The sequence below is a fragment of the Bos indicus x Bos taurus genome, chromosome 14 (assembly GCF_003369695.1).
Source record: "Bos indicus x Bos taurus breed Angus x Brahman F1 hybrid chromosome 14, Bos_hybrid_MaternalHap_v2.0, whole genome shotgun sequence".
In the NCBI taxonomy this organism is placed as follows: domain Eukaryota; kingdom Metazoa; phylum Chordata; class Mammalia; order Artiodactyla; family Bovidae; genus Bos; species Bos indicus x Bos taurus.
In genome coordinates, this window is record NC_040089.1 from 60,564,605 (window position 1) to 60,577,364 (window position 12,760).

The window sequence follows — 12,760 nt, forward strand, 5'->3', positions numbered from 1 at the left end:
ATGAACATAAGGGTGCATATGTCTTGAATTATAGTCTTGTCTGTGTATATGCCCGGGAGTGGGATTGCCAGATCGTGTGGTAATTCTATTTTTAGTTTTCTGAGGAGCCTCCATGCTATTTTCCATAGCAGCAGCATCAACTTTCATTTCCAGCAACAGCGCAGGAGGGTTACCTTTTCTCCACACCCTCTCCAGCATTTGTTATCTGTAGAGTTTTTAATGATGACTATTCTGAACTGTGTGAGGTGGTACCTTATTGTAGTTCTGATTTGCATTTCTCTAATCAACAATATTGAGCATCTTTTCATGTGTCTACTGGCCATCTGTATTTCTTCTTTGGAGAAATGTCTGTTCGGGTCTTCTGCCCATTTTTTGACTGTGTTGTTTGGTTTTTTGTTGTTTGTGTTGTTGAGTTGTATGAACTGTTTGGAAACGAAGTCCTTGTCATTTACAAATATTTTTTCTCATTCTGTAGGCTTTTTGTTTTGGTTATCGTTTCCTTTGCCATGCAAAAGCTTGAAAATTTGATTAGGTCTCATTCGTTTATTCTTGTTTTTATTTCTATTGCCTTGGGAGACTGACCTAAGAAAACATTGGTACAATTTATGTCAGAGAATACTTTGTCTATGATCTCTTCTAAGAATTTTATGGTATCATGTCTTATGTTTAGGCCATTTAGAGTTTATTGTGTGTATGAGTGTATTCTAACTTTAGCAGATGATTTTTTGCCTTAGTTAATGTGGGGCAGATCCCTTCTCTAGGAGAAATAAGTGCCAAATGAGTAAAAAAATCACATATCATATCAATGTATTAATATATATATTTGTTTAGAAAATACAGTAAAGCATAAAATCATTAGAATATTTATAAAATCCAAAACTACAAATTTATCTTCACCACAGGTCTTTTTTGGTCAAAAAGTTATGCTAATTAAATCAACACTTATCAGAGTTTGGGCTCTAGAGCTGGTCCTATGTGCTATTAATAGCTATTACAATTAAAATTGTACCAAAGTTTAATAATTTGAGAAAATTTGGGGTGAAACAAAATTATATGATATTCCTTTATTATAGGGTTTCTCAAAGATCTATTATTAAAGGGTTTCTTTTAATTCTTAAAAATTATGCCAACATGTTTTATGGATCTTCAAGGTTGGAAGGCAGCTGATACGGATTTATTAACATCATTTATCTCTTTTATGAAACAACTAAGGGATTAGTGGTTTGAGGAACACACTTTGGGAAATGCTGACTCAGACAGAATTCTAATGTAGGCTCCTTCTGCTAGAGAAATTTCACCATTGACGACCTGTATTTAAAGAACTGCAATGTAAAACTTCCTGGAATGATGGTTCTCAGCGCTGGCTGACCGTTAGAATCATCTGGGAACTTTAAACATGCGGAAGCCAAGACCCCATCCTAGGCAAGATAAGTCAGGGTTTCTGAGGGTAAGTTTCCCATCGAGAAGATAGAAATAATACTACCAACCTCACAGGATTATCATGAAACATAAATGAGATCATATGTGTAAAATGCCCACTCCAGTGCCCAAAACGAAAGTTGTCTTTGAAAAAAAAAAAAAGTTTCTTTCTAGGGATAATGTAGAATTTCAATTTAAAAATGTAGAAGATACTATGAAAATAGAAAATCACTATTTGGCTGGCACTGTTTTGCCTCCTTGAATGCAAAAACTAAAGGGTAAATGTATGATGAGAAACAGGATGTTTGCCTAGTCTCAAAGGATTTCCTCACGACATACTTATTCATTACAAAGGGAAAAGAGCGACTTCAACAGTGGAAGAATCTGCGGACCCCATCTTCATTAAGCAAAGAAAGGTTGCCTCACTAGTAAGGAGACATGTCAACATGACCTACCCCGATCTCGTGCATTGAGACGAGCATGTCAGCACTTCTGCAGTACCGTTGCCAAAAAATACGTCTCCAGGGTTTCCTTACTAGGAAACATCGGACAAACCCAAATCAAAGGACATTTCACAAAATAACTGGCAGCACTCTTCGGAAGTGTCAAGGTCATGAAATAAAAAGAAAGACACACTAAGGAACTGTCCCCGATCAGACGAGAGTGAGGAACTATGACAAACACGTACAATGCGTGAGGCTGGACTGGATCAAGGACCAGTCCTTGGGACATTAGTGGGATATTAGTGGGACAATTGGTGAAAATCCAATGAGTTTTGTAGAGTCTGCATTTTCCAAACGCTATTACCTGGTTACGACAATTGTGCTGCAGTTATATAAGATGGTAACTTTCGGAGATGAGGGGTGATAGGTAGGTGGAACGTGGTACTATTTTGCAACTTTTTTGTAAGTCTGAAAAATTTTCAAAATGAAAAGTTTTAATACATTTGATGTGTATTTCTTTCCTACTTGGACACTATATAGAAAACAGAATCAGTATTTTTTTTTCTTAGGTATTATAGAGGAAATATGTCTCTGTGCTCTACAGTGTATGTTGAGTATCGTGAAAAAGAGGCCCAAGGTGAACATTGTAACCAGTCTTTCATATGATGTTAATAAATGTGTTCTCTAAATAAATGTGGCTAGCGGATTTGGCAAAGAGGAAAAACCAAAGAGATCCAGGAAAGTAGAGGGTAGGAGAGAGGAGATGGTGGGAAGAAATTGGGAGCTGCTGGAACGGGTTTTGGAAACAGTTCTTGAGTAAGGCTGCAGGAGGCAGACAGACAGTTGTGAGAATAGGAAATAACCATGAAGGATATTAAGGAGGGCAGAGAAGGGACAGAAGCACTGAAAGATATTTTCCTGGCATCATACATGTATTTCTCCTTGATATTCGCTTGTGAGTCTATAGTAGAGATTTTTATTTTTTCTAATTTTTTCCTTTGAATATTAATCTGTGCTGAGACTCATCCTTGAAGGGCCTGGGTTATAGTCCTGTTACACTGACACACAGCCCAGACAGCGTGCCTGGTCTGTGAGACAGACAGCTTAACCGTTTACCTGGGAGCCCTTTATGGAAAAAGTAGCTTGACCCTGCAAACTTAAGCCGCTGAAGGATCCTGCTGGGCAGTTCTCTCTTGCTGGGGATGAGGAAGGGCTGCCATCTGTAGACTTGAGAAGGACTGCTGGCACAGGGTGGATGAAGAGCTGTGTGGGGTCTCTTCTGGGTTGTCTTCACTGGCAATGTCCATTTGTTTCTTCCCAATCATTTTCAAGACTGGAAGCCAGAAATGAATCTGAAAAGACACAAAGTTGGATGAATGAGCATTAGAATTATTTCAGCTGCCACTGACATAAACTTTTCAAAAGACTTTGAAAATGGCCAGAAAAACTTATCCTTAAGGATTGCCTTGGTCTTTCATTGTCTATGAAATATTTTCCGATTCTGTAAGTTGTAGATGGCTGATGGCAACAATGCAAATTATTCTTGTCCATAGGCATGCAAATGAATTTCACCCAGTAGGATACAACTCATCCTCCCATCCACCCTGTTGGAACAAGCCAGTTTTGCATCTATTAAGCAAATTAATTTTGGTCTTCTCAGTGGTTTGTATATATGTGTGTGATTTAAATTGTTCTTTGAATTGGTTGGAATTTCTTATTGTTCCCTTTTTAATTAATAAGCTGAATAAAGTCTTTGACAAGCGTTCATTTTATATGTGTGTGAAAGTCATTATGTCATCATACATATGTATAAATATACATATATCATATAAATATCATCATATATTTTTTAAAAACTTCAATGTTTATTTATGCGGCTGCACCAGGTCTTAATTGCAGCAGGTAAGATCTAGGTCCCTGGGAATCAAACTCGGGTCCCCAGCATTGGAAGCTTGGAGTCTTAGCCACTGGACTACAAGAACAGTCCCTATGTCTTTTAATGCTGGACAATGAGCAAATTCTTTGGAGTTTACCAAGCTGTAGCAGATACTTCCCTTCTGTTCTTTGCTTACTCTGGTAAAATAACTCTGGGCATTGTCCTTTAGCAGCCATTAGAGGAGGCATTCCCAGTAGCTTCTCTTCAATAAGACTGAAAAACTCACTTGGAATCAGCATTTTGAAGGATTATTCTTGCAGAATCTTCTGGAACGACCAGCATTATTGTATAATCTTCTGGACCTAGCCATGTGTGTCTGTTCCCCATCTTCACCCCCTCACCTCCAGGGTTTCCCCACCAGTTGCTGGGGATATAAGCCTTAACGTAAACTTGAAAGAGTGCTTTGAAATTCCATTTGCCCTTGAAGCTCAAAATTTCCCTAGTTACAGGTCACACCCCCATTTCAGCTTTACCTTTGTAAAGTACAGGCTCAGTTTCCCTTTTACTTCTCCCACTGGCCGCTTTGATCTTTTCTTCAGTATCTTTGCGTGGAGGTATCGCATGCGCTCCCTCTGCACGCTCGGGTAGAAGGATGCTGACACCAGGATTTTAAGCTGCATCAGGATGGAGGACAACAGTCCTAGCGTCACTAGTATCACGAGAATGATGCTGAGAGGAATCCAGGTCTTAGATAGAAGGAGCTTCGGTTTAGGGATGCAGGTCGGTTCAAACAGAGATATATTAAAGGAAGAAGCATGGATGATATCTTGAGTCCCTTGTTCCTAAAATGAAAGAATAAAAACATTAAGATCCATGCCATTTTCATACCCTGCCCTAGTCTTTTCTCTGTACTGCTCTGCAGCAGGTAGCATTTATCTTAAAACAGGCAGGGAGCTTTGGTGGAAGGAGCTATTCCAACTCCTTTTATGTGCAACGATTGGAGTAAAGAAGGGAGGAGTTTTCGTTGTAGCTACTGCAGTGTTTTGCAAAGTGGATTTGGGGAAATATCGATTTCTTTGAGAGAAGGATATCAGGTAAGTTTGTTTGCTCTGTCTCGTCTTTAGAGAGAAATGATGCCCACGAGACTGTTGAAGGCTCCGAGAAGAAAGCAGAGAAATTTGTTCACTTCAGCAAATCCTTCTCCTAATGATGTTTGAAAGGATTTTAAAATAATGTGTTATTTTCGTTTTGGCTGCACTGGGCTTTTATTGCTGCGCATGGTTTTCTCTAGTTGTGGCAAATCGGGGCTACTCTCTAGTTGCGATGCCTGGGCTTCTCATCGCAGTGGCTTCGCTTGTTGCAGAGAACAGGCTTTAGGCACTGAGGTTTCAGTAGTTGTGGCACACCTATGGGCTTAATTGCTCTGCAGCATGTGGGATCTTCCAGACCAGGGATCAAACTCATGTCCCCTGCACTGGCAGGCAGATTCTTAACCACTGGACCACCAGGGAAAAGAAAAAAGTGAAAGTCACTCAGTCATGTATGACTCTTTGTGTTCCTTGGACTATGTAGCCTGCCAGGCTCCTTTGTCCATGGAATTCTCCAGGCCAGAATACTGGAGTGGGTAGCCGTTCCCTTCTCCAGGGGATCTTAGCAAACCAGGGATCAAACCCGGGTCTCCTGCACTGCAGGCAGATTCTTCACCATCTGAGCCACCAAGGAAGCCCAGACCACCAGGCAAGTCCTCTTCTAATAATTTCGACCGCATAACCCACGTATGGAACACCTGTTTCTATACTTCAGAGGATGTGGGATTCATGAAAAAATGGTTTTAGCTCAACTGGAAGAGATTTTTTTGTAGCAGAGCCCATCAAGACCCAGTCATAGACTCTGCATCTTGACAAATACCCCGTCAGCAGACCACAAGGTCATAACGATGTGGAGGCATTGAATTATGTTCTCAGTCACCCTTCTAGAGCTTGAAGTGGCAGGGATGGGGTGGAATTATTCTTGATGCAAGGATACTAAAAAGAGTATATTTACTGAAAGTAGTTCTAAAATCCTATTTATAGAGGTCTCAAAATAGGACAATTTCTCATCTCTCTTGGATGCTAGGAGGGGTACATTCCTTCCTGCTTGAAGGCAACAGAATAAACCAGCTGCCCTCATCAAACTGACCCAGAGGGCAGATGACATTGGGCCACCCAGACAAGCCACCAGCAGGAGATGTGTGTGCTGATTCAGCTCTTACTTTTCCCTGACCTGAGAAAGTCACATCATCTCTCAGTGGATCTGTTTTCCAATTTGGTAAAACAGGAATTAATGGACCAGATCCTGCCCACGAATAAACTACTCCCAGTGTAAATTAAGCACCTTGGGGATGGAGCATTAACCTTATAGACTGGAATACTTAGTAAGTTATTATCACCCCAGAGCCCCAGAGCCCTGGGACCCTAAAGCCGGCAATGACTTCTGAAAAGAACCCAACCACACCCAGAGAACACTGTGCACCTTGGATTCACCCCAATACCAGTGAAAAATCTGGAAACCCCAATCCTGGGACTTTAACACAAATGTCAAGTCCAATCTGCAATTTCCCCAGCACTGTAGCTAGGTGGGAGAAAGCCTTCTTGTTGCCTCTCCTTTTCTCTTTTTTAAAAAAGACAGTTTGCCTGAGATTAAGTAGAGAGTTTTCGGTCCCCAGAGCAAAGGCATGCACTCTTTTTAATACCGTTGAAGAAACAAACACATCGATTGAGTCAGTGATGAGAAATCCTGCAATAAAAAAACAGCGGGTGTCCGGTCTGGAAAGAAGTTATTTAGTTTAGGAATCGAACCGAGGATTTTGCAGTTGGGAATCAGGATTGAGTCAACACTTTTGTAAGGGCTTAATAGACGGTAGTGTGGAAGACAAACTCTCAAAATACAGAGCAATGTATTAAATGGTATTCCAATGTTTTAAAATGCGTTTGCCTCTCCCAAGTAAACAATTTGCCAGAATGGCATCAAGTCACAAACAAAAAGATTCGCTCAGGTAGCAGACAGTCCTAAAAAGTTAATGCAGAATGGTGTTGGGCACACAGTATGTTCTCAATAAGTAGCGACCTAGTAGCTACTTTTTTCTTACAGTGCCCAGCCATCCAGCCAGGTCTAGTCACATCTTCTGCCATCTTTCTTCTTTAAATAAATCATATGAAAGTGGGAGGAACCTTGAGCCAGTGTTTCTCCTCTTGCTTGCTGCTGCTGCTGCTAAGTCGCTTCAGTCGTGTCCGACTCTGTGGAACCCCATAGATGGCAGCCCGCCAGGCTCCCCATCCCTGGGATTCTCCAGGCAAGAACACTGGAGTGGCTTGCCATTTCCTTCTCCAATGCGTGAAAGTGAAAAGTGAAAGTGAAGTCTCTCAGTCCTGTCCAATTCTTCACGACCCCATGGACTGCAGCCTACCAGGCTCCTTCGTCCATGCGATTTTCCAGGCAAGAGTACTGGAGTGGGTTGCCATTGCCCTCTCCTCTTGCTTGACTGCTTTGCAAATCTGCCCCACCTGAGGGACCAGAAATCTCCAAGGACATCCAGGAATAAGAGAGGCACTGCCAGTCACGTGGAAGCCAGCCACTGGAGGCACGGTCTCCCAGGCTCCACAGCAGAGTCTGAGAGGAGCCGGAACAGCAGTCTCATACTCACATCTGTCCCAGTGCCCACTGCCCTGTTGTCCTTGTGAGTGTCTGAGTCGGCCTCCCCCTGCCAGATCATGAGGTGCTTGACGGTAGCCCTCACGCTTGAGACATCTTTGCATCCCCAGGACCCCCGCAACAACACCCAAAAATGTATTTGTCAGGACATTGTCACTGGGAAGTTTCTGGGCCTTTTTCAAAAGGCATAGATCACTTCTGTCTCCCACCGTCTCCCCACCCAACCCCCGTCTAAAACAGTGAGAATTCACAAACCAGGCATGGGTTTTGGCTGAGAGAGAAACAGATGAGAGAGGAGCAAAAAGAGAAAGAAAGAGAGGAGCTGGTTAAAAAAGGGACTACGAAGGGGATGGGGTGTGGGGAGGGAGGGAGGGGTTCTTTTACCAGCTGCCCCCCAGGATCCAGCCAGCCTGAAAAATCTTATTTGGCTTCCATCTGAGATGCTGCTTCCATTATCCACTCTGCTCCAGATATCTTGAGCAATAGGGGGTTCTTGTAATTAACTGAAGTCTTCAGGGGAAGGGAATGCTCAGAGTAATCAACTCTGAGAAGCAGCCCAGGAGTGGGAGAGACAGGGGCCAGACAGCACCTGCTGACCAGGAGAAAATGGAGGGAGAGTGTGGACACTGCAGGAGGAAGTGGGGTTTCAGAGGAGGGTTTCCAGGTCCCCTTCTGCCCTTCCCCTCTGAGATTTCCCCCGGCAGAGGCACAACCTCCTGTAGCTCCATAAAGAGGAAAGAGTCGGACACATGGAAACAGTGGACGGTGTTTTCACCAGCCCAGGCTAGTACACACCACCCAGCGTGCATGACTTTCCTACACACGCGCATGTGCAAACACATACAGCCATACACATTGTGTGTGCACATGCACACAGACACATACACGAGACACACAAGTGCACATCCCACCTAGCTCAGCTCCACACTGACTGGGTTTAAAAACAAGTAAGACAAGTATCTGACAGCATGCAGATCCTCTGAAATGTCCAGAATGGGCTCAGTCATGTCTGACTCTTTGTGACCCCGTGGACTGTAGCCCTCCATGCTCCTCTGTCCATGGCAAATATTCCAACCAAGCATACTGGAGTGGGTTGCCATTTCCTACCTTAGGGAATCTTCCCAACCCAGGGATCTAACCCAAGTCTCTTGCATCTCTTGCATTGGTAGGTGGATTCTTTACCACTGTACCTGGAAAGTGGCAAGGGAAGCCCCCTGAAATGTCCACGTAATCATAAACTGCCACAGGGAAAAAATGGAAAAGAGGAAAGGTGGGATGAACAAAAACCATGGTCTTTTTCGTTGGGACACAGCTGCCCCAGGAAACTAACGCAGTGATCAAAGACGTTCAGAACGTTATCATATAACACTGGGGTTTCAACTCAGTTTAACCAACTCATTTGGGGCTCTTCCTACATTCCAGGCTCCATGCCAGGCCCTGAGGATCCAGAAAGGAAATAAAACACTGCCCTTCCTTGGGATGTTCACGATCTTTTGCAAAGAGACAGCGAACAGCGAGGATACCAGGTGAGATGGGCCTGTGAGCACCTACCTGTCTGTGCAGTTTCAAGCGTACCTCGAGCCCTGGCAGGCTTTGGAAATGTTTGCTCATGGAGAAAATGAGCGAGTACAGCAGATAATCTATGGCTGCAAACAGCAGCCAGATATAGAGGTGGGTAAGAACCGGGAGGAAAAACAGGCCCAGGTTCCTCCTGTCTTTAGGAGTCAGCCAGAAAGACGGGATGACGACATACTTCTTCCTTTCCTGCTTATTCAGCGGGAGGACACAAGGCCTCTGTTCACGCCTCTCCCTTTCGTCCAGCTGAACAAAGTGCCTGGTGAGGTAGATGTTCTCAAACTTCCAGCCACAAGGGTCCAAGAATCGCTTCATGAAGAGGCCAGTGCCAAGCAGCACCAGCAGCAGCCCCGTGAGGGCAAGGAGCTGCCGCCCCAGGGAGCACAGCACCTCTGTCGCCATCACCATCTGGTACAAGACACCCAGGGCTTTGTCCGTGGTGTCGTTTAGCTGAGCCTCCAGGGCTTGGCTGGGACTGAAAAGAGAGACCTCCAGGGTCTGGTTCCAGGACACAAGATCATCAAATAGACTCAGGTGAGTGACAAGGCCGTACACCCACCGAATTGCTTCGATATATTTTTTCAAAAGTGGGAAATGGATGGCAAAGCTCTTTGCCCTCAGGTTGCAAGTCATACTGTCCAGGAGCCCTTTAAAGTTGTGAAAGATATTTTCCACGTGTCCGAAGATGACCACCCCTGTGCCCGCAGCGATCAAAGCGTTCCTGCCTTCACGGAGGCCGCACGAGAGGAAGAACAGCAGAATGAAACACCGTGCATGCTTGGAGCAGCACAGCAGAACGCACGTGGCCATCCAGGAGGTGATGAAGACGGTGAGTGAGGACAGGAACCAGTAGAAGGCCCCAGAGAGGAGGCCCACGGAAATGAAAGAGACAAAACAGCAGACACCCGCGTGCTGGGCAAAGGCCATCCATCCAGGGCTTCTTGGAGACACATACGTCCCCCAGAGGCTTAAGAAGATGTTGCCGCCTGAGGTCCAGACACCCATGCTCCCTGTGTCCCTGGAAATGAAAAAGAAATCAGGGTCAGATGCTGCTTTTAAGTGTCCTCTTTCACTTTGCAAAGGGCACGGTGATAGACTGATTGCAAAAAGAATGGCCATAATTCTTTACCCTTCTCAGTCTCCACACTGTTTTCAAACTTAAATTGGGTCCACTCGCCTGAACGTAGTAAAGCTAACCTACTAGCACCAGACTGTGGGGAAGGGAAGTACAGACTTTATCCCAAGGTCCCCAGGGTGGGGCCAAGCAGGAGAATGGGCAGCTTGAGTTCAAAAGGCCCAAACTTGATATAAATGAGCTTATTTATGAACCAGAAATAGACTCACAGACACAGAAGACAAACATGGTTACCAAATAGGATCATGTGGTGAGGGGCGAAGGAGAGAGAAATTAATAGTTTATGATTAACATACACACACTTCATGTGTAAAAATAGATAAAAAATACAGACCTAATGTATAGCACAATTAACTGTATTCCATGTCTTTGTAATACCCTAGGGAAAAGAATCGGAAACTATATATATATATATATATATATATATATGTGCGTTTTCAGTTGTGTCTGACTCTTTGTGACCCCAAGGACCCATCCTACCAGGCTCCTCTGTCCATAGGATTTCCCAGGCAAGAATACTGGAGTGGGTTGCCATTAAATTATGTATATACATACATATATGTATATAACTTAACTTGTATATATATAACTTAATCACTTTGCTATATACCTGAAACTAACACAACATTATAAATTAACTGTCAGTCAGTCAGTTGGAGAAGACTCTTGAGAGTCCCTTGGACTGCAAGGAGATCCAACCAGTCCATCCTAAAGGAGATCAGTCCAGAATATTCACTGGAAGGACTGATGCTGAAGCTGAAACTCCAGTACTTTGGCCACCTGATTCAAAGAGCTGACTCATTTGAAAAGACCCTGATGATGGGAAAGACTGAAGGCAGGAGGAGAAGGGGATGACAGAGGATGAGATGGTTGGATGGCATCACTGACTCAACGGACATGAGTTTGGGTAAGTTGGTGATGGACAGGGAGGCCTGGCGTGCTACAGTCCATGGGGTCGCAAAGAATCAGACATGACTGAGTGACTGAACTGTCAGTCACTCAGTCGTGTCCAATGCTTTGCTGAACCTCAATAAAAAACGTGGTTTTAAAAAAAAGGCCACAACTCCCCAGTGGCTTTTGGGGAAAAGCTGTTAAAGGCAAGATGGGGGAGAGGCTTGCAGGTGCTTGATCAGCTCATGTAGCTCTTAATTGCTTGGTGGTGAGTGTGACATTCTGGGAATGAGCATCATCAACCTGGTTCCAACAACCATCAGGTGGTTCCTGAGGTCCACCTGATGTGGTCAGCCTGCAGTTAACTTCTTTCACCTGATGGAGGTTTTGATGTCTACAAAACAACTCAAGGATATGGTGCTGAATATTATCTATAGCCTGTGAGGAGGAACTAAAGAGCCCTGACTTTGTTTTATGGCTAAACTCATTATTTTGTTTTTCTTGACTGTTTTCCTTCGTTTCTGTAGTTTCTCACTTTTCTGATTAAATTTTCTCTTTGGACTTGGAGAAGGTCTACGAGGGTGAAGCTCTTCTACAGAGTTGGGGCACATGGGGTTGGTTCCTGGGAAGGCCCTGCAGAGTACTGCTCAGTTTCAACGCCTCCTTGCAAGGTGACTTTACTGCTTCTCCCATCAAGAGGTGAGAGAAATAGAATCCAGTGGTGGTGTTTATTTCTCTAGCCCTTGAGTTCTGGATAGCCTTGTGACAGCACTGGCCAGCAGAATGTGGCAGAAGTGACAGTGTGTCTCTTCTGAGTTTATGATTCCCTGCTGCTTCTCTTGGAACCCTGCTACGAACTTGTTGTTAACAAGTCCAAGTGTATTAGCCTCTATTACTGTTAAAGCAAATTTCCACAGCTAGTGGCTTATGAAAGTGTGAAAGTGTCAGTCGCTCAGTCATGTCTGATCCTTTGTGACTCCATGGACTATATATCCTTTGTGACTCCAGGCTCCTCTGTCCATGGAATTCTCCAGGCAAGAATACTGGAGTGGATGGGTTGCCATTCCCTTTTCCAAGGGATCTTCCCAATCCAAGGATTGAACCTGGGTCTCCTGCATTGCAGGCATATTCTTCACTGTCTGAGCCACCAGGGAAGCCCTTGTTAACAAGTCCAGGTGTTCAGTTCAGTTCAGTTCAGTTCAGTCGCTCAGTCGTGTCCGACTTTGCCTCTATTACTGCTATAGCAAATTTCCACAGACTTAATGGTTTATAGCAACACATATTTATTCTCATAACAGTTCTAAATTTCAGAATTCTAAAACTGGTCCAGAAGGCTGGAGTTTCCAGGGGAAAATTCATTCCATTGCCTTTTCCAGTGTATAATGCTGCCTATATTCCTTGGCTCTTGGACTCTCCTCCATCTCAGAGAGAGCAATGATTCATCCTCTTTTCTCTCTGACCTCTGCTTCCATCCTTGTCTTCTCTCAGGACTCTGATCCTCTTGCCTTCCTCTTGTAAGGACCCCTGTCACTATACTGGGGCCACCCAGATAATCCAGGATAATCCCTCCATCTCAAGATCGTTAACTCAAGCACACATGTAGAATCTCTTTTGCCACGAAAAGATAACATAGCCACAGGTTCTAGGTATTAGGACATGGACATCTTTGGTTGGGGCTTGGGGTAGGGGGTCATTCTGCCTGTTATACAGGTTGGACTGCTGAATGACAAG

The 12,760-nt window shown here is 44.1% G+C and overlaps 1 protein-coding gene across 1 annotated transcript; it reads right to left on the minus strand.

Annotated features, from left to right (window-relative positions):
• Positions 1-802: 802 nt before the first annotated feature.
• On the minus strand, positions 803-10,400 carry DCSTAMP (dendrocyte expressed seven transmembrane protein). Its single transcript, XM_027561343.1, has 3 exons — positions 8,980-10,400; positions 4,272-4,580; positions 803-3,214 (listed from the first exon to the last, which is right to left on the minus strand). Exons 1-3 carry the CDS (start codon positions 10,120-10,122, stop codon positions 3,020-3,022), a joined length of 1,647 nt encoding a protein of 548 aa, XP_027417144.1. The 5' UTR covers positions 10,123-10,400; the 3' UTR covers positions 803-3,019.
• Between the last annotated feature and the right edge of the window lie 2,360 nt (positions 10,401-12,760).